Here is a 23,200-nt window from a genome sequence, read left to right as displayed (position 1 = left end):
TGACAATTTTCATCATTCTCCCATAATAATTGATCTAAACTATTAATGTATCTCAGCCAAGAAGATACATAAATTTAAAAAAAGAAACCTGCAGAAAGGAACAGCTGTAATTTAAGAAACTACAGGCCTATATATTTAACCAAATAGAAACTGAGTGTCAAAACAATCTCATAAGTAATAACTACCAATCTCCCTGCTTTTATCTGGTCTCTTATTCACATTCTTAGAAAGATAAGCTTTATCAGAATAGAGTTCTGTATAATTGACCTATATCTTAGACAACTGTCAGAGGCCCATTATTACTAGAAAATCTAATTACTAGCAAATCTAAATTACATAATTATCTGCATTAACTGCATTTTATGGACAATATTATTGGATTTAGTAAAACAAAAGCAAAACAAAATTCAAAAAAACAACAACCCCAATATCATGAAATATAAAGTCCAGCAGGCTAAAGTTGTAGCCCTAATATACAACAAAAAGGACATAGATAAAAATGAAGCTGTTTTATAACATAAATTATTTCCATGATACAAGGAATACCTACATATTCATTAAAATAAATCCAACCATAAATGGACATTATAAAGAACAACAAGTCTAGCAATAAGCTAAATGGATGAAGGATGTTTTCATCAGAATGAAAGGAAGATCTTTCCTTTTGCTCCTGTGTTAAACAGTTCTTGCTGGAAAAATGGGATATTCTATTGTACTGATATTTAATACATGTAAGGAAAATCATAACTAAAATTGGCTATTGGTTTAACCGAGCACATATAGATCAAACTATAGAGTGAATTTACTTCACTGTGCATGGTTTGCAAATAGTGCAGATTCAGTCACATTTCAGTCTAACTACAAATTCCTTTTCTTTCTTTCTTTCTAAAGAACCACTTAATATTTATTTAAATAAATGGTGTGCTAAACAGCTTGTCAGAGAGGATAGATATTCTCACAAAATGAGTGTTATGGGGCCTGTTCGAGACCATGTCTCTTAGTCCTTTAAGGTATACTCTTTACACCAGCTTATCTTTGTTACTGGGGGCTGAGGAAGTGGGCAGAAAGCACTGGAAATCATCACTCAGTCCTTTTACTTACTACAAATGCCTATGACGTCTATTTGAGGCCCAGAGATACTAGAAGCTGTTCCTTTATTTTGCAACACATCAGCTTCCTATTTTTAGTTCTCAAACTATGACGACAACTGAGCCCAACACTTCTATTGTTAAGTTAGACATTTGTTAAGTGGGTTTTTACTTACTTTATGATATTTCTTGCCACAATTGTTGAGTGAAACACTGCAGTTGTTAAGTTAGTCAGCTGGTTGTTAAGTGAATCTGGCTTCCCCATTGACTTAGTTGTCAGAAGGTTGCAAAAGATACAGATACAGGAGCCCTCAAATTATGATCATTCATTCAGCAACCATTCAAAACCATTACAACAGTGTTGAATGAGGGCTGCCTTACAACTGGTCCTCAAGAGTTCCAGTTGTTGCAGTGTCTCCACGGTCACACAATCAGATTTCTGACATTCCTTGCCAACTTCCCACTAGCAAAGACAATGGGAAGCCAACAGGAAACTGGAAGTCACAATCACATGAGGTCCTCACCTAACCATCCATATGGTCATTTATCAATGGCAACTGTGACTGCTGGAATTGCTGTCACTAAGAGATGCAGTCACAAGACATTGTGCTTTACAACCACATTGCTTAGTGATGAAATTTCTGGTCCCAACTGCTGTTGTAATATGAGAACTACCTGCAGTTGCTAAGACTTGTGGTTCTTTAAGCTGTTCTCTTATGATTATGTTAAATAAAACTGAATTCAAAAAAGCATGGAAGACCCAAGACATCTTTGGTTTCAAATCATATCTCAATGAAGGTCTAGGTGTTGAGAGTTCATGGCATTTATTTTATTGCAATTAGTTCTAATTCTACAGTAGTTAAGTCTCAAGGCAATTTTCAACTAAATGACATAAAAATTGGGAAGAAAAATGTTAAGAAAACAAAAATAGAATAAAACAGAGAAGTCCCTAAAATTAAAAGCACCTTTGCAACTTCATTATGGCAGTGCTTCAGGTATTACAAAAGGTTCTGGTTCATATGTTTATTGTAATGAGTAAGCAACAGGACAGGAATCCAGAATTTCACAAGTATAGAACCTTAGTAGAAGCCACTGATGTCCCAGACAATATTATATCGAACCATTATGCATTTTTAATGGGTTTTTCTAGACACTCTTACAATATCCAATCACAGCTCTGCCTGGGAGCCGGGAAAGAACATTTACTATAAATATTACATGAGAGAAGTAAAAGGACGGTTGTAGCTTTTGTTTCTGGCAGTTATAAATTCTTAAGATTTAAAGTTGTCAATAGAGGATAACTGCAACAATTATAAAAAGTGACCATAATAGTTATATTTGTCCACTTTTGTGATTATGAAATAGTGAGTTTCATTTTATCTAAGCTCTAAAATCTTTCTAAGATTGTCATTAGATTTATCTAAGATCATTCTAACTAGGGCAGACATTTCCAGGAACACCTGAATGCAGCTAAATAAACTTTCAAGTTTATTTGAACTGGGAAGGTTTATGCAGAAATGACACATCTGTCTCAAGATGTGACAGATGATCCACTCTCAGGATCAGTACCAATAAATACAGATTGAGCAAAAAGGATTGTTGCTTGGTGCTTCTCTTTAATTGAAAATGTAAACATTTTAATTGCATAGTAGTAATGATACAGCACATATAAAAGAAATTATTCTTGGATGTTCTACCTTTAATTAGACAATGTTGGATTAAGAGAAGTATTCTAGGATGTGAAGAATATGAACTCAGTCAATGAAAAGTAAAGTATTAACTTTGCCACAAAAAAAGGGGCTTATATTTCTGTCACCACCTGACAAACACTCTTCATTGGAGTGACATCATTTGCTTTAGTAATTCATATGGTACAATGCCGGGCACATTTGGAAGATGCTGGGATAGAAATATATTTATTCTTATGCACATTAAAAACGCTGTGATAAACCCAGTTTGAAAAACCGGTTAGTTGGTTTGTCCTGCTATTTAAAAAAAAAAAAATTAGTACTTTAAGGATATTGGTATTTTAGATCAAATTACTGTCAGAAAAATCCGGATTATCCAAAACCCTGAAACTGCAAGATATTCAATTAAAACATCTTTGGATTTTATACTTAATCCAGAGACAGTGTTGCTTGGTTATATTTCCAGAATATTAAGATAAGTATCAGTTGAACCAATTTGATGTAATTCTTCAAGGTGCTGAAAAGAGAGACCTAGTTATAATCTTCCCTTTTACATGGAATGTAGTTAAATGGACCACGCACTGTATCTGATCTCTAGATTAAGAAATTGAAAAAAGTGGAAAACCACTTCCCAAAACATTGCCAGGAAAACTCCATGTAATCACAAAGAGTCAAGCTTGTCTTGAAGGATCACAAGAGAAGAAACCAGTCGTAAAAATGTTGGAATCAAACACTGAGCTATCCTATACATGCAATTTAATGGTGAAAGTCTTAAAAGATTAGATATGTTTAGATATGTTTCTCTGAAGATGAAATTAATTCATTGAAATGTTTTTCATATTTTATTTATTATTTTTACATTGCCTTCTTTTCTAAGCATTTGTGGCATTGCACTGGATTCTTTAGAGACTGTTTAACATGAGTTAGCTGTGCTCTCTCATTCTAGGTAAAGGAAAAGGTAAAGGTTCCCCTTCACACAAATGTGCTAGTTCTTTCCAGCTCTAGGGGCAGTGCTCATCTCCGTTTCTAAGCTGAAGACCCAGCACTGTCTGATGACGATTCCGTGGTCATGTGGCCTGCATGACTAAATGCCAAAGGCATTCCCACCAAAGGTGGTCCCTATTTTTCTACTTGCATTTTTATATGCTTTCGAACTGCTAGGCTGACAGAATCTGGGACCAGTAATGGGAGCTCACTCCGTTATGTGGCACTAGGGATTCGAACCACCCAACTGCCGGCCTTTCTGATCGACAGGCTCAGTGTCTTATCCACTGAGCCACTGCGTCCCTGCTCTCTCATTATACTGAGAGTATAAAATGATAAAGAGTTCACTTATATTTATCATATGGGCTTGTCCCAGTGTTGTCTTGTTTTGATGCAATATCCATGAGTTCTATTAAAATGGTTTTAGGAAGAATGGTTTAAAGAAATGTGATTCTAAATTACATACCAAAAATTATCTTTATATGAGTAACTATGTATTTACTGAATGTAGACAAAAAAACACCCTTTTTATGATGGAAAGATAATGCCACTCCAACTTTACAATCTTAGATTGAGTGTATATGTTCAAACTTGTTTATGAATCAGTTATTTATTGACAAAATGGAAATAAGGAAAGTAAGTAAGGAAATGGCAAACTGATGTCACGGTGAACAGGAGACATTATGGCTTAAAAATGCGGCTGGATGCTGGATCCAGAATATCAAAATTTCTCCAGAGAAAGCAGAGATCTTGAGTTTATCCATTCATATTCATATTTTGTAGCCTTTTGCAGTTGTCTTGCAAATAGCTAAGAGTTGCAGGATTCCACTGAACACATAGCTGCCAATGATTTTTTTTACAGAATTAAGTTTTGGCTGAAACACTCTTTTTAATCACTTTAGATTTTACCTATTTTGCTACTTTTTAAAGATTGAGAAAATATTCACTGGAGAAATTTTTATCACATGAAAGAAATTTTGAGTTTAAAATAAAAAAAAATATACAGCAAGAGTGATTAGAGTGTTGGTTTTTAGAAAAATTCAAGCAGATTAAAGGTCCAAGTGTACTTGGTTAAATTATAAGAATCCTTCCTGTGGGAAACTTTTTACATTTACATTGGGGAAAAAAACCTGATGACTTTGAAGGTTGGTCACTAGAGGGCATCAAATGGAAATAAATGCATCAATGGATCCATTAAGAAAGATGTATAACTATTGGGCTTAGAAAATAATTTTACAGTTAGTACTATTTTATATAAATTAGGAAACAGGAAAAAGAGCCACCAAATAAAGCTGAAATTGATTTGAATGTGAATGTTAAAAGGATTGTGTATAAGAGGGAGATGCACTTAAATAGTGGATACAGTATACAAAAACATGAATTGTTGGATATACAAATGAAATTGGATGATTTAACAATTTAAAAAGACCTACAAATACTAAACCAGAAGAGTTATACGGATCACATTTTTATATTGTATTCGCAAAAGGGACCTGATAAAGTTGTCAATATGACAAGAAACTGTGAGAATATGAAAAGTAACGCAAATGACCTCTTTATCCTGGATTTTCCGAAGGGGCTTGTTAAAATTGTCATCATTTTTGTGAAATGAGACAAAGAGAGTATGAAAAGAAAACACAAACTTGGACATTACCAGAGGGAACTAAAGACTGTTGTGAGACAGTGGAAAGAATATAAAGTTGGTTAATTTAACCAAGGTTAAAATACCTTTGACTGCAATTTCTGGTATTGGGGTTTATGCCGATTAGAACCAGGCAATATTTTAAAGGTTTTGTTTTGTTTGTTTATTTAAAGAGATGAGATGGAGGGATTTGTTTTTAAAAAAAAGAGATATAAAAAGAATAAACTATACCAGATATAGTTTGTAATAGTTACATTGCTATTTCTGATAATCCTTAGTAGGCTTTGTTAATTAAAATGAGGCTTTAATACTTATTTACAGAAAATGGGATTGGATATGGGATGATGATTGGTTGCATTTTAATAGTTGATCATGTTGTTAATATTAACTATATTATTCATGGACCAGTGGGTTTTCTTTTCTTTTTCCTGCACTTTTGATTTTTTTCTTAAAAAATATTTTTATATTTTGTATCTTTTGTCGTTTGCATTCATTTTATCTATGTACAATGTAATATTTAATAAAAATTATCCTGCAAAATGAATAAAAGATATAGTGGGAAGACTGACCAATAATAGTTCATGTGGTTAAGTTTAATGCCAGGCTTAAAAAATGAGCTTTTTAAAACTGCTATTAAATAGGAGTTTTCAAACTTTTTTTAACTCATTAGTTAAAATAAAGACAAAGATCTAGTGATAGAAAATTGCCTACTTTCAACAATTTTTTAAAAAATATTACGTTCTCCTGAACATTATTTGAAAATGTAGAAGTATTTTTATTTAGTGTATGTTTACATTTAAGCTAAGTACAATATCATAATGAACCTAGTAGCATCTTTTTCAAGCAACAAATTTTATTAAGAACATTAGAACTTATGAGCTAACGATACTTTTTAATAAAATCTGTTAGTCAAGAAAGATGCTCATCCTGATTTTTTTTGAATCCCAAACTAACATAACCCTTAACCCTTTCTCCTACGATATCTACAAGATTTGTGTGTTTATGTATCTCTGTGTGTATGTACAGTTTGTGATTTTTGTCTTTGCCTTTTTTCCCTGTTTCTATCCGTATTTTTCCAGTTTTGATCTGGGCAGCTTACAAACCAGCAAAATGAACAATATATACAACAACAAAAATATAAAACCAAAAATAGAAAGATCTGGTACCTCAACTACACTTTACTATTTCTGTATAGTAAATAAATATATTAAAAATCACATACATTTCCCTTGATACAATACCATATAGGAATTGGAATATATAAATAAAATGCTTTTAAAGACGTTCACCGTAGAGATATGAAATAGCTTTCTCTAACCTGATATGGCAAAACTGACTGAGATACAGTCTTCAAAAATAGTTCATCAACAGATTATAGTATACCATTGCTAGAGCAAGTTACACATACAATTAACACGTACTCTGTTTCTTTCAAGATTAAGGAAGCAAAGATTAAAAATGCATTTATACAGCAAATGTTAAGAGATTTTTAGTTCAGTTATTGGTACGACTTATACTAAAGAACTAAAGCAATTCACAAAAAAAGGCAACAAAATCAGACGTGACTCATTTAACCACCATCTTACTTGAGCAATGGAAATTCTGGTCTCAATTGTGGTTGCAAGTCAAGGACTGCCCATATTTCTCTGATCAAACTGCAACAAATTTCACTTACAATAATGTACAGCATTACATTTTTATACGCTTCCTGTCATCCATATTAATTCTTATGCATTCCTTTACCTCCATTCCTGCATATTCTTTGATTCCAACATACTAATAAAATAATCACCCCAGTAACTTACATCTTTCATAGAAATTGAAATGAACTCTTTGAAAAATAGGAGTCAAGTTTGCCAATTTAAGAGATGTCATTCCTTCCAACCCACAGATGTTATTCCTAGTATGCCTTATACACAATGCTTACACTCACAGTTGGTATTTACCTATGATTTATATTACTACAGCAATCATCTCCAAAATATAATACGGTATATTTTGCTTGCAGAAAAGGGAGGATTAATGCCTACCTGAATTCACATATTAACAGGGGGCAAAGGGTGGTAGGGAAAGGCAGAGAAAAACAGCCTCAGCTCACATTATATTTGTGTTATCCGACACTATCAGAATTAGAATGAGAACAAGAACTAGATTTAGCCATTGAACTGAAAAGAGAAAAATGATAGCATCCCCAAGATTCGCTTAATTCAGAGATTTCCACCACCACCCCTCAAACACTGACTTCTTTGTCTATTGTATGGTCCAATGTAATCTCTTTGCCCTGCAATTGTTAGTTCAGTCAAAGAGCATGTGAACTCTCAGCCGAGAAGGCAGATGTTTACTGACACTGTCATAACTTGCTGGATACATTAAAAAAAAAAGGTTTTAGCAAATGTAACAAAATTTTGCATTAGTCAGGAAACAAGCACAGCTATTGAACTGCTCCAAGGCCTCGTTCAACTGCTGAGTTATTTGGTTGGTTGTTTCTCTTTTCCTGATGTACTTATCTCTTCCACCAGCCTTATTGTGATAATAAGCTAGGAAAATAAGTCCCATGTACAGTCCCCATTCTCTCAGACCTTGTCCTACTTCAGTAAAGGAAGCCTGTGTCTGCCTCCAGACACCAGGTCCTTAGAAACTTTCTTCCACACTGCAAGCCCCAGGCCACAGCCCTTCTGAACTTGTTGGTATTACTTTCAATGCAACAACATTTGGATGACAAGTAAGACAATATCTGTGTGTGGTTCTTGTAAGTTGTTTTAACACTCTGGGGAAAGCAATGTTTCACAGACTTTGCTGGTCAGTTTTCATCAGTATCCTGTAATAAGAAATATGGTACCTGAACTTTTCACATCCATGTTACATAAAGACTCCATGTTTTAAAATCTGGCAAATTATTCTGTGCTGAAGCAACACAAAGTATTTGAATTTCCTGTGTCTTGCACTGATATAACTCATATTTGTATATTGTTGTGCCTTTAAGCAGGTGGATTGCAGTAACTCTGTTTTTATGTATTATTGTATAATGAGAAATTGTAAAAATATAAGAATTGTACAAATTCTTTCTTAGGCAAATATCAAATGCCGCAAAAAAAATTTGTTGCTTAAAAAAGAACATGTACGTTTTATTTAAAAAATAGTTCCTAGTTAGCCTATCCTTAATTTAAAATGATAAAATTTATGTTATTTCCACACCCGATGTTACTTTTGCTTCTTTCAAAAAGCATCAGCCTTTCTACAACTGGCTAAAATTAGCCAAAGTAATACCTTTGATTTTCTTTGAAAGAATCATCTCTGCAACCTTGTGAAGTCATAAAAATATTCTTAGGATAAATTAAGAGGATTGAGAAATGTTTGTCCTTAATTCCCAATGTGCTATTAATTTGTATACCACACTAAGATATTATTTCACTACATAGGCTACCTGGACAAATCTGTGATTCACTCCTCATGCTGGAAATGTTACAGAACTTATAAAAAATTTGATCTTCTAGAACTAAGAAATAAATCACGCCTCAGATTTTATCTGAATACTCATATTTCCACCTTCACTGCTGTATTTTTTTTTATACAGAAAATGAACATATAGTGTAGTTTCAAATCTCTACTGAACCACTGCATTCACTGTGATCATCTCTGCAGAGTACATTAAGTCATAGTAGGTTTAATCACAGTTTAAAAACAACAACAACCAAAACTGGATAGGCTAGCACAACTTGCTAAACCATAGGCTACAATTGGGTTCATACAAGGGGCAAGGCATAAAATAATTCACTTGGCTTAGTGTCTTGTTTGACATAAATCTCCCTCCTTCCCTTTTTTCCTCTCTACTGTTTGCATTAATAGATGCATATATTGCACTGACTTGTGCAGTTGCTTTTTGGCTTTGTCCAAAAAGGCTTTGGACTTTGTCCTATTAGTGAAGTTTGACAATTGTTTGCCTAGTTCATCACAGTTTAAAGCACAGTCTTAATATAACACGCAAAACCACTCTCCTGTGTGTTTGTGCAGAAGTCAGAAAGGAACTAAATCTGAACAATTCAATTCAATTCAAACCTTTATTGTCAATGCACGTGTTCAATGAGATTGGCTGAGCCTCCCCTTAATGCATCCCCTCAAAAAAATCCCTAACCCAAGTAAATCGTACTAACTTCGCCAGCCTTTTATCACCCTGGGCCCTTCTAAAGCTTGAATTAATTACACTTCCTCTGAATCCTCATGTCTGGGGCCTGATGAGAGTTGTAGTCTTGAGGGCACTCAATTGTGTCAGATGATAAACAGCACCCTGATCTACTTTGAGAACAATTAACTAAATCATGGGCAAAGAAAAGGATGTTTGGACTACCAGCGAGGTATCAATGATGTGTGTAGGTTCCATTCTACAACATAAAACACTGCTCTCTCTTGCATTATAGACCTATCGCAGATAATATACCCAGCAATGTATCCGGAAAGTTACAGGTACAATCAAAATCCCTACATTAGCCACCTAACATCGTCCAGCGTTTAAAACAAAAAATACGTTATTTTCCTTTTCTTTTCTTTTTTTTAAGCAAAGGAAGCCCCGGATTCATTTTAAACGTTTTCAAGACGGGCTCCATAAATTCAACTCTTGAAGCTGGTGAGGAGGTGGGAGATCGGAAGGAAACCGGGAAGGCGAGGATGCTTTAAAAACTTACCTTAAACCACGGTGAAAACATCGACCGGGCAGGCAGATAGCGATCGCTCCTTCTCACCGGCATCTCCAAGAGTGTTCCTTGAAGGAAACCGCTACGGGAGAAACTTCAGCCGTCCCAACTTCCCCCGATTTTCCCACTCAGAAAGCGGCGGGCGCCTCCTGAGCAATGCTTGGGCTTCCTTAAACCCCGAAAAAGAAGTTTCGCACTGCTTGGGGACTCAAAAACTTCTTCTTTTGGTTTCCGGAGTCCTTATCCCATCCTTCCCAACAACCCCAAGAAGCCGCCCGGCCGGAATATCCAGCCGTTCCCTTCACTGAGCGCAACTACCACACCAAAGCAACACTCTTTAATAACGCCGCTACCATTCCGAGCCGAGGGTGGGGGGGAGGAAGGTTCCCTCTCCCAAAAATCCTCGCGCGCACCTGTGGCGCCGACGTTCGCTATCTAGATTAGGCGAGTGAAACAGGCTCCCACGACACCGAGAACAGCGGCTAAGGATAAAACGGGGGAAAGGAAACGGCGCTGGGTGCTAATACAGACCTGCTCCCTCCCTCCTCCTGGACCAATTGGTTTGCTCCCAATGGAATCCTGCGCTGCTCCCATTGCAACATTTCGTCTTCCCTCTTGGAAGTTGAGGGGCGGGCGCCGGCAAGGGCATTAATTGTTCGCTTGACGCCTCCCCTGATGCGAGGGAGGAATCGCAGCAGCCACTCAGTGCCTCAGCTCGGACCAACGCTTTCCATGTGGGGGGGGGGGTGGAGGAAGGAAGAATTACAAATAGAAAAAAAAAGCGCGCAAGTACGTGTATACATACACGGGGGTGGGTGGGGGGCAGGTTGTGAAGAAATTTAAGCTGCTGCGTAAAACAAGAGCTCGGCTAGAAGAAGCGTTGGAAGAGCCCGTTTCAGAGAAGAAGAACAAAGAGGGCCAGAACAACAAATTCCTATGCGCTTGAGTAGGCCTTTAATGCTGTGCACTGATGCTGGGAGTGAGGAAAAACTAAGGCTGCGTTCCTTCACCTCCAGCCTTGGGCCTGCAATCTTGTGTTTCAAGCCATTGGGAAGGAAAGGACTATTCTACTCATTGTTTGAGGGTCAAGGCTTCCCTATGGAGTTGCCTGAAAGTTTCAGCTTTGATAATGTCTAAATTGGGGTCCTGCCAAGAAAACTGCAGGGACTTGTCCAGACAGTCCCTCAGGAATCAAAAACTGCCTTGAAGGCACACAGAGACAAACCTGGAACTTCTATTCAGTAATTATTTCACAAATTCCAGATAAACTGGGTCTGGGAAACAGAAAGTGACCCATAGGTCCTGGATTGGAAGAGGTTTTAGCAAGTGAAAAATGGAAAACATGACAAGTCTGTCAAGGAAAAAATGAAAAATTCTGAAAGAGAAATTCTTGGTGAAGTTGGGAGTAACATCTTCATTTTTTCAGTGACTACACTCTTTTGCTTTCCATCAGATAAGAATGTCATTAGTCCAAACTGGTGGTGTAAAGATCACTGGCATGTAAAGATAAAATGACAGAAGCCATAAACTGGAATTTTCTGAACAAATCTGACTAGTTCATTTCAGAAAGCAGCCCCTTCCCTCTTTAAAAGTTGGGAACTACCACTCCATTCACCAATCTAGGATAAAAAAAGAACCTGATGTTCTTTTGCCTCAATTGTATTGTGGTTCTGTTTTGTTTTTATATTGTCACATGCCACATTATATACAGGTAGTCCTCCACTAACAATAGCTTGTTTGATGACCATTCAAACTTACAATGGCGGTGAAAAATGTGATGGCTGTTTTTTCATAGTTACGACCTCAGCAGCATCCCTATGGTCATGTGATCAAAATTCAGATGCTTGGCAACTGGCTCATATGTATGACCTTTTGTTGGGTCCCAGGATCATGTGATCACCTTTTGCGACTTTCTGACAAGCAAAGTCAGTGGGGAAGCCAGATTCGTTTAACAACCAGGCAACTAATCAACTGCAGTGATTCACTTAACAATGGTGACAAGAAAAGTTGTAAAATGGGACAAAACTCTCTTAACAAATACCTGACTTATCTAACAACAGGAATTTTGGATTCCATTGTGGTCATAAGTTGAGAACTACCTGTACTGAGATGTTGTATTTATTGTGCATATTATACTGTCTCATTATTTTTTTCTGCCCTGAATCTTCAGTCAAGTTCCATGTAGGTTTTCTGAAATCTGAGCTACGAACAAGAATTAAAGCTGTCTACATTTCAAGTCCTAAAAGAGGGAGAAAGTAGCAGCGACAACATGCACTTCCAATAATAAAAGCAGCGCAAGAAACAAAATGTTTTATTTAGTGCCCTAAATGCAGGAAACAGTAATTGAAGCTCATGTAGGGATTACAGCTCTCTTTGAGGAGCAGTGGGTGCTCCTAGACTGGTGTGGCCATACAGCAAACCTCAACAACAACAATTCATAGAAGGAAGTGCAAAATAATCCCCAAGGAAAAGTATGATGGGCTGCCTAGTGTAATGGTATTTCAGATGTTTCCAGTAATAATCAGTTTGCAAAGTCAGTACCTTGTTTACTTTCAGAGACAGAAACCAGACAAAACTCTGATCTTATTCAACTACTCAGTAAGGGAAAAAAAGTATGTTCTAGCAGAAGTAACAGTGTTTGAAAAGCATTGCATGTTTTTAAACAATAAAATACTGTATGAAGTAAATAAATATTGCATAACTTTTTAAGTTGTTCCTGGTTTGTGTCACAGTTACAATTACATTTCTAGGTTATTCTAATTGATAAAAATGAGTAGTTGGTAGACAGGATGAAAGTGATACATTTTCCTTTGCTTATCAAAATAATAACAATTATGATGATGATGATAATATATGCTCAGTTTTGTTTCAGGTGCAGAGACAAAATGCTTGCTTCAACCATTACTGCGTATAGAAAAAACTAAATGTGTAAAATGGACGTTACTCAATTTATATCCATTTGAGCAACCTTTTTCATGCATTATCTTGATGCAGTGAGACTATAGCTCTCAAAGCTGCCAGCCAGTAAGATTGAAGGCCATGGGAATTCCAGGTTGGAAAAAGCTGTTCAGTTTAAAACAAAATGTTGCAACTAAAGAGAAGGCCTTTGAGGTCAACCACATACTCTAAATTCAAAATTTACTCCACTCAAAGAAAGTGAAATGTCATCTGCTTTTTTTTCCCCCCTTCCCCTTTTCTCAATGGATAGTTTTTCCTACTACCGTATAGTTCTTTCTGAGCTCATAAACAGCCTCAAAATTATGCTTCATATGGTTTAGTATGGTATGTGAACCTTGGTTTAAACCAGGAACGGCAAAGAAGCCAACAAGGGATGAGGAAAGTTGGGGGTTGCTGTTCTAAAATTATTTCACAAGTTCTCTTTCCAAAGAACCCAGACAATGAGTAAATCTTATTAACTCTTTCAACAGAGATGAATTTACAGCCTTTTGCCTGGGAATTAATATGATTGCATATTTTTAGTCCCCTTTTTAAAAATTTTCATTTGTTTTTACACTTGCAATTGTAATGTTTAATAAAACTTAACATATAATTTAATAAGAGTGATATGAACTGAATTTTTAAAGATGCCAATGATTTTTTAAAAATCATAATTCAAGATCTACAATACATTTTGTTTTGAAGAAAAATTGACTGTTGCCGATTATTCAAATAATTGAAACTTTTAAAAGAATAATTTGTTTCTGAAGATTTGCATATAAAAATGGCTCAGGTGAGACAGAACAAAACAAGTTCATTTTTAAAAATTTCAAAAAACTCATTCTACAATAAAGAGATGAAACTACTCATTCTGTATTGAAAATATCCATTTTTAGTGCAGAGCATTTTTAGTGCTCAATTTGATATAAGAGAAACATCTCCCCCATGTTGTCAATTTTATGTTGCACTGTATTTAAAAACATTTTGTACCCAAAGCAGCTTACAAGCAAACTATTGTTACAACCTACTTAGGAAGACAGCAGCATCAATGAATTACAAACTGCCAGTGAACTTTGCAATTCATTCTAAAAACCAATCAGTGAATTCTGCATTTTTTTGGAGGATCAAGCAGTGTAAATGCCCTTTTAATGTGATCCAGAACAAAGTTTACTTAATGTCTTCAGTTTAAGTTTTATATGCCACTGATCTCAAACAGAGTATTTTTTCAATTGACAGAATTTTACAAGTATGCACAAGTGATGAGGAAGACTACCCAAGAATTCTCCTTTTAAATCCACTGTGTGGTGTAAGGTTTGGTAAGGTTTTTTTTGTTTCCCAATACCTGTCCAGAAAAGCGTCTCAACACGTCCAGATAATCAGAAGCACATCTCATTGTGACACTGCATTATAAATGTTATCTTTTCCGCTTTCTAATGTACAAGGTTAGAAGTTTCTGAACTTGTTTTGGGGGGGAAAACATACTTAGCGGGGATGGAATACCCTGGATATTAATAAAACTGTAGTAAAAACATGTATTTACTCATTTCTCGGGATACCAGGCCATGATTTGGTCCCAGCTACTAACTCCATGATCTCCATATTAAATAGAATATGACATTGAGATTTGTAAATCTCTTGGCCTAGCTAGCATTAACCATATGTAGAATCAATGGAGATGCAGACCACCATTAAACCTAACAAGAGAAAAGCAGCACTTGTTTCAAATGCTGGCACTCAATTTACAAATAACAGTTTATGTTACAGGTCTTGGATATGCATCAGCTTGATTCAAAATACAATCAATGGGTGCAAATCTACTTCAAGATGACATTTTTTGCTTCAAGTACATACTTTTCTACATTTTTCTTCACAGCTTCTTGTTGTTAGCAATACTTAAGACAAATTCAGTTCTTTGGCATAAATTTCCAAAAATATTAGGCCTATTCTCAAAGAAGTTTACAAAGGAAAAGAAATAGCACATGATGATCAAAATATTTACTTTCAAGAGAGTTTGATCAAGAGGAAGAAATCATCTTTTCAGTGGCTGGCAAATTCATCTACTACAAAGAATTCAATAAAACCAACGTATCTGTCACTACCAATCTGTCTTTCCCACTGGAAATACTTAATGCAGTCAAGCGTACAGGATGACCAGTGTTAAAAGTCTCCGTTCTGCCTCAATCTATTTGTTAAAGATAACAGAGGCAAATGAAAGTAACATGGTAATGTGAGTAACTACAAACAGGATGATAGTGAAAGATGCAATATGGGAAAAGTAACTCTTGGCAGAATGTAATATGAGCGCCCCAGAATTTGCCACCAGGCCATGCTGACTTAGCTGCTATGATTTATAAATCAGTAACACAGGTTCCTCACTGCTACCATGCATTTTTCTTCATATGGGCCATATGACCAACAAATCCTAATGAATTCAGTGAGATTCTATACAGATAAGTATATACAGGTAGTCCTCAACTTTTAACCATTCATTTAGTGTCCACCTGAAGTTGCAACAGCACTGAAAAAGCGTTTTGTGAGCCTTTTTCACACATATGAACCTTATAGTGTCCCCATGGCCAGGTAATTAAAATTTGGATGTTTGACGTTTATGACAGTTGCAATGTCCACACGATCTTAAATAACTTTGAGAAGCCACAGTTACTTAACCATGTTACTAACTTAACCATGGTGATTCACTTAATAACTGTGGAAAGAAAGATTGTAAAATGTGTCAAACTCATTTAACAAGTATCTTGCTTAGGCAAGGAAATTAGGGTTTCAAATATTGTAAGTCAAGGACTGCCTGCACAGAATAGTATTAATGGATTTTTATACTATCACCTTAGATTTTCCTATATTCATTGTAGTTATCTATTGCCCTCTCCCTATACTCTTTTTCTCTGCAAAAAGAAAGACCTTTAGATTTTGTTGCCAAAGAAGACAGCTCTAAACCTGCACTTTCTTGCCTTCAAGAAACAAGATAAAAATACTTTTTTCTTAAACCCTTTAAAGGATTTGTTTCATTATGTACAAATGCCTAAAGTACTATTTTATGATATGGTTTGTCAAGACTACATGATATATTAATGTATGTTCCATACAGCAGTGGCCCTCAACCTTTTGGGCACCAGAGACCAGTTCCATTGAGAAAAAATTTTCAGTACAGTAGAGCAATATGGTTTCACATGCTGCCTGATCTTGCAGGTGGGGTCTTCGCTTCTCAGCGCAGCCCGGCATGCCACGGACCGGGGGTTGGGCAGCCCTGTCCTAGAGCATTTTTATAAGCAAAAGGACCCTGGAATAATAACTGTAGAACTACAACTCTCTTTACTGATTCAGGGTGTTGAATGAAACTATTGAATGTATTAACCTCTACATGTATTAACACATACCTGGGGAAGGTCTGGCTTCAGTCTTCTTAATGCACTTCCTGTAAAGTGCCTTGGGTTCAAATTACAGCTACAGTCCCATTCACAGGGAGATGGGTATATTGATGTCTGGTCCCTAAATTAATAATAATAGAAGAACAATGTAAATTGTCAATGCAATTTGGTCATGCAATCAAGGTCAAGCTTGAAATATTAACAACTGAAGATTTCTAGTTATTTTAAAATTATGTTTTGCAAGATACAGTTGTGCCAAGCAAATTAATATAGAAAACATTTCTCTTTTTCACTGACCTCTTTGGTTGTTTAGTACTGTACATGTTAATGACACACATTTGTACTACAATTTAAAAAAGTAATGCATCACTATAAATCTGCCTGTTAGAACTAGGTCTACTGATACACTGATTTCATATCTATAAATTCCCATAACTAGGCTCACCTATTGTGCTAGGCTACAATTCAGGGTTATTTTTAGAACAGCATAATGTGGGATTCCATCCATTGTAGTTTCACAAATACTATGAATCAAGCTTTTATTGTTTGTCCATCACACCCAGGATTTAAAACACTCCAATAAGAATACTAAATTAATCAAAAAACCAAGACTGAAAAATTGTAGTTCAGTGTAATGTATGAATTCAGCCAATGTCTGAATTCAATGTTTGAAATGACCTGGAGAAGAAATAGCTAATATTGGATCCACTTTGTCAAGAAGCACAGCATGATAAAATTATAGAAAGTCAGAATGTTTCTGATCATTGCTATGTATTCTGTATACTAAAAGAACAAGGCTTGAATCTACATGTACAATCAAATGTATTAGCTTTAGAATTCAAATAAATTCAGAAATATTGGAAGGAAGGAAGGAAGGAAGGAAGGAAGGAAGGGAAAGGAAGGAAGGAAGGAAGGAAGGAAGGAAGGAAGGAAGGAAGGAAGGAAGGAAGGAAGGAAGGAAGGAAATACAATACTAGGAAGAAAATACAAGCTCAAATCTAGTTATGAATCCAAACTATTTTATATTTTAAGAAGTATTTATGGCAACTAGCATGTATTTATGACGGTTGCAGTGTCCCAGGGCCATGTGATCATCTTTTGCAACCTTCTGACAAGCAGTTAATGGGGAAGCCAGATTCACTTAACAACGATACTAACTTAACAACTGCAGTGATTCACCTAACAACTGTGGCAAGAAAGATTGTAAAATGCATCAAAACTCATTTAACAACCATCTAAGCAACAGAAATTTTGGGCTCAATTATGGTTATAAGTTGAGAAATCTGAATAGATACATCGGATTCCTGGTCATTCTGCTATTCAGGTGTTAGTTATTGATGGATAGCTATAAGGTTTCCATGCTTTCTGTTTTATCATTTTCAGTCTTGAACCTAGCTTATACAACCCTTCAATAGAAGATTTTGTCTGTATTATCACATACATAACCACCCTGTGATGAAAATGGAACACAGCAACATAGCACTCAGGACACCTCTAGATAGTATCTTCAAAAGTCAATAAATTAAACATTATATAATTCTTTCCATGTGCAAAATGTCACAAACCTACCACATTTCACTATTTTTTTCATATGGGATCTTACAAGATAACAGAGAAAAGCCAAAATCCTACACAACTGCCATTATTACATGAAATTGTGCAAGTGAGATTGCTGAAATCTTGTGACATTTCGGATTTTTTTTTACAGATCAATGTCATTACATAGTTGTGTCTAGTACTTGAAGAAGTTGCTCACCCTTGGAGAAGAGGAACAGGCACCTCCCTAATTCTAGTCGTTAATTCAACTGAAAAATACTTTGCAAGGGGTTAAACCAGGGGCCCCAAAATTTGGCAACTTTAAGATTTGTGGACTTCAGCTCCCAGAATTCTCCAACCAAATGTGCCCAGCTATATAATCCCCAGCTATTTGTTCAACCAGGAACTTTTCCCAGCACTCTAAGCATAATTTCTTTATTCAAGCCGGCCATGTATAATGATTTCAGTCAGTTCCAAGCCTACTAACCCCTTCTCCTCAGCTTCCTATCTATGGCATTTCCTGTAAAGCTGTGTCAATTAAGTCTAACTTTTAATTAATTCCAAGCCTAGTCTTTCTCTCTCTCTTTCTCTGTGGCTGTTTTTTCTCCCTGGACTCATTTCATAGAGTGCCATTCAGAGGATAATGCACCTTCCAGCACCCTTGCTTATTCATAGCTTTGTGATGAACAACCAGCTGGATGACTCTGATCTTTTCCCACCACACCCTAAACAGAGCTGGACTGCTCTCGTTAACCAGGAACTTTCTACCTTCATGTCATTATTGTTGGAAGAAATATCCTTCTGGGTTCAGTTCAAAGCGGGGAGAAAGACACTGGAAACATGGAGGCGGTTTGGATAGATGGTCTGATGGTGGATAGGATCACATGCCTTGGAGCTCTTGGGCGAAGAAAAGGGAAGAGATGCTGAGAGTCCCTGGGTTTTATACCCTCTGGCTTTCAACTTCCTGGGGCACAAGAAGAGTATCCTGAATGGTTGCTGTCAGAGGTCATAACTAGCTTTGTAGGTAATCTGTGTGCAAAGTTTGGTTGAAACTTGGTGGGTGGTGTAATGAAGAACAATTAAATAACTCTGCCTGAAAGAGGTAGATCTTTGTTATGTAGGATAGACTGCCACAGACCTTAATGGCCCATTAACAAAGGTATGGGTGGGGATTAGTTTCTGCCTCTCTAGAGTTTATACTTCTCTTTAAGGGGAAATATTCTAAAAAAGTATATCCTAAAATATTTCATTTTTCTAGGAGAGGGGTGGGTTTTAACTTCCAACATTATGAAAACCCAGTATATATACATACATCCCTATAATAAATTACTTCTTTCAATCGTTATTTCACAAATCAGAAGCATCGTGATATGTCACCGTTTGTATCTCTGTTTTGTTTACTAGACTGCATTTAGTTTCCACTCCAAGCTAAAAATGCCAGAGGAATTACATCCTATACACCTTTTATGTACAGTACATCTATACATAGACTGTCCAAGTCTGTAACCTCTCAATGCCATGGCCTTGATTTCAAGAAATGCAAATTTTGGCTTTGTTGTTTGGCTATATCAACACCACAGATAAACCCCAATAATTTGCCATATATCAATTAAAGCAGGGGTATCCAACCTTAGCAACTTTAAAACCAGTGGACTTCAACTCCCAGATTTTCCCAACCAGCAATTCTGGGAGTTGAAGTTCATTGGTCTTAAAGTTGCCAAGGTTGGTTCCCCCAGGACCAAAAGGCAGTGAAGAAAGAAACTTCTATGGGACCAGTAAGCTGCTCTGAGGTCCAGAATGGGAAAAGGGAGGAATATAAATATATGAGTCAAATAGAAACAGGCCACGTAAACTTTCCAAGCTCTGTGTCTCAAAACCATATGAAGCTATTATAGGCACATTTTTAAAACAGTCTGCAGAATACAAACTGCAAAGCATGTTTTAAATAAAGTGTGATTAGTAAGCCAAAACAAATCAAAACCTATATATGAGAACAGGTGAAATCAAAAATATTCAGCTTTTCTTTATCTTCAACAACAATCTTTCTGAAGTTGCTAAATTACAACCACTTCTTGGTAGATAACATTTTTCCAATCTGTTGCTCTTCCCAATGCAAGGACCTTCCATTTTAAGGAAAGAATTAATCAGACAGGGATATTTCAAAAAAAAATATGTGGGGGGGCTCCATTTCGTTCTAAAATTATTTACGGCTTTATGGGTGTACATTTTATTGTACAGGGTGGAGATCCTTCCTGTTACACTGCATTTGATACTGATTTATCCATGTACTCTATTTTAGAACAGAGAATTGTACCCTGAAGCCAAATGCTGGGTGCAAAAGCCTGACCTTAACATGTCACAACCACCTTCACAGCACAGATGACCTCATTTCAAAGAGAAAAGCATAACTAACAAATCATTTTGAGATGTAAATAACACAGTGTAGTAGACTGTGCTGAGTGATCACTGTGACCAGCAACTCCGTTGCTAAGCACCATGGTTGCTAAGTGGAGAATCACATGACTGTGATGGACTCACAATGTCATTTCCCATTCGGTCAATAAGAGAGTCATTACATGACGACGACTTACGATTTTGCTTCCATATTCTTCATTAAGCCTGTTTATTGAAAGCTAGTTGTGAAGCACAAGAGCGATGACCATGTGATCACAGGATGCTGCAATAGTTATCAATGTGAGGATTGAGTTGTTGTTTTTTACAGTGTTGTAACTTTGAATGATCACTAAACAAGGCACCTTTAATTCATCACCATATTTTCCCCCCAATTTATCAAGCGGCTAGCCTATTTGTGTCTTCCAAAGCTATTTTTTCTGATTCTTGAATGAAGGCAACTTGCATTTGAGTTGTATCCTTGCAGCTATTGGAATCCCAGACAATGCTGACACTGAATTAAAATTAACACTCATTCACAATACCACTCTTGATAAGTCTGGTTGATAGAAAAACATTCAAATTAAGTGGGGTTTACTTCTACATAAGTAGACTCACGATCCCAGACACACTCAGAATGTGATTGTATTTCTGATATGATGCCCTTCAGAGATATTTGTTCACAGTTTCCATAACTCTCATCCCACATATTTAAAAGCCTATATTTGGGTAAGTTTTAGTGTAATACATGTGAAGGGTGTGTTGGTGGGGAAGCTGCTGTTCCACCCTACTTCTGAATAAGCACAGCTGAATTTAATGGGATTTCATTCTGATTATCACAAATAGTTATGTCCTGTGCAACAACTTTTCTCCAAGGTATAGAGCTGTGTTGCAGCTTTAAACGTTTTTAAGTTTATAGACATACATTTTCTATATCAATAGGATTTATACTTTATACATCAAGGTATTTATGACAGGACATGTTCTCTTATTTCTACTAGCATATAGTATAGTATAGTGCAATATTAATGCAATATCGGGTTTTAATTTCAATTGTATAAAATATGAAGGATGTGTGTTTGTGTTTTTAGTTATAATGTACACTGAAGATGGCATTTAATTGTTTTGTACGAGGTGCAATGACAATAAAGTAAACTAAACTAGCATACAACAGCCAGCTGCTCAAAGAGGGGATAAAAACAAATTACGAAAAGACCATGAATTTTCCAGTGTTGATGGCTTATTTCTAAGACATAATGTAGAATAAGAAACTGAATGAACATTCTTAGAATTGCATTGTTCATCTTAGCACTTAAATTCCCTTTGCCAAATCCCAGTTTTAATATTTAATTCCATAATTAAGGAATATAATTCAACATCATGTTTACATCTTTAATTGATATATTTTCCTAAAGCTTTATTAATATATATAATTACTTCTGTTTATGATGTAGGACTCCAAATGCAGATTTTTAATTGGAATTGAGATGCTTCGGCACAGAATTTTAATTCTCATTTAGCATATAATATAGCTTCACATCTCCCTTAGGGCTATTTTTATGTAAACAAGAATTACCTGCAAAGAAACCTGTACACTGAATAGTGTTGTAGAAATTTTAAAAATGCAGCAAAGTTTCAATAACAATTTTTATCATTCACATCTCCTCCCAGTTGATGATAGAATTATCATGTTTAATTACTCCTGCACTATTTTTCATGTGGTATGTTTAAATCCTGGGTGTGCGGTTGAAACATATACACAAAATGGGCGTAGGCATTTGAAGTCTCTTGAACAATAATTCTTATGGTAAACATTTAGCTACTCTGAAATTATTATTCCAATGTCTCTAAGACAGGAGAGGAATCAAATGAATTGTATCAGTCTAAAGTAATACTATTGCTTTTGAGTTAAATGTATAACTTTTAAAATTAAACATTTAAAATTGATGCTACTATGGAAAACTACATTATGCCTAAAATACTTGGAGGAAACATTAGAAAGCCTCAGTAAAACATATCAAGTCGTATTGACTTTTTATTCATTGATATGCATGCATGTATGTATGTATGTATCCCGCCTTTATTATTTTTACAAATAACTCAAGGTGGAGAACATATCCAATATACTGTCCTTCTCCTGTTTTCCTCACAACAACCCTGTGAGCAGGCCATCTTTCATGGTTAAAGTGGGAGTCTCCTGGTTTCCACTAGACCAGGGGTCCCCAAACTTGGCAACTTTAAGACTTGTGGACTTCAACTCCCAGAATTCCAAGCTTTGATAATGTACAGTGTTGTTTAAAAGTTTGTGAACCTTTTTACATTTTTAATATTTCTGCATAAACATGATCTAAAATATGATTTGCTATCCACACAGGTCCCAAATCTAAACAAATTTGTTAAAAACATTAGGACAACACTGAACAACAATGGTGTGAATGGCAGGGTCCAAAAAACCCTTTGCTGCCCATCTACATTTTGCAAAAATTCATGTGGATAGCCAAGAAGGCTATTGGAAGGATGTGCTATGTATGGATGAGACTAAAATTGAACTTTCTGGCTTAAATGTAAAAGTATTATGTTTGGAAAAAGAAAACATTGCCTTCCAGCCTTAAAACTTTATCCCATCTATGGAGCACAGTGGTAGCTATTATGGTTCTTATATTTTTATCCCACCTTTTAAATTTAAACTTAAGATGATGAACATACCTAATACTCCTATTTTCCCCCAGCAACATGAGTTGGGCTGAGAAAAAATGATTGGCCAAAGTCACCCAAACAGCTTTTATTATGAAGGGATGTTTAGAATTTGCATTCTCCTGGTTTCTAAGCCAGCATCTTAACCACTATTCCAAACTGGCTCTTA

The 23,200-nt window shown here is 35.9% G+C and overlaps 1 protein-coding gene across 5 annotated transcripts in view; it reads right to left on the bottom strand.

Annotated features, from left to right (window-relative positions):
• Nucleotides 1-23,200, bottom strand: part of TJP2 (tight junction protein 2) — a 69,944-nt gene that overhangs the window by 32,248 nt on the left and 14,496 nt on the right. For 2 of the 5 annotated variants that reach the window (XM_026703778.2, XM_087926712.1), the window contains one exon: nt 16,420-16,531. The exons of 1 other annotated variant lie outside the window; for it this stretch is intronic. Coding sequence is in view for 2 of the 4 variants with exons in the window: in XM_087926711.1 (XP_087782837.1) it covers nt 10,622-10,684 (63 nt within the window). In the remaining 2 variants the exon portion in view is untranslated. Of the gene's footprint in view, nt 1-10,081; nt 10,581-10,621; nt 10,832-16,419; nt 16,532-23,200 lie in introns of those variants that run through there. 2 more of the 5 variants (XM_087926711.1, XM_026703777.2) reach the window with 2 other exon arrangements.

Source organism: Pseudonaja textilis, chromosome 2, assembly GCF_049901715.1.
Source record: "Pseudonaja textilis isolate UNSWEBS1 chromosome 2, rPseTex1.2, whole genome shotgun sequence".
NCBI lineage: Eukaryota > Metazoa > Chordata > Lepidosauria > Squamata > Elapidae > Pseudonaja > Pseudonaja textilis.
Note: the sequence above shows the minus strand (reverse complement) of the source record. Positions and strands in the feature narration are given on the sequence as shown.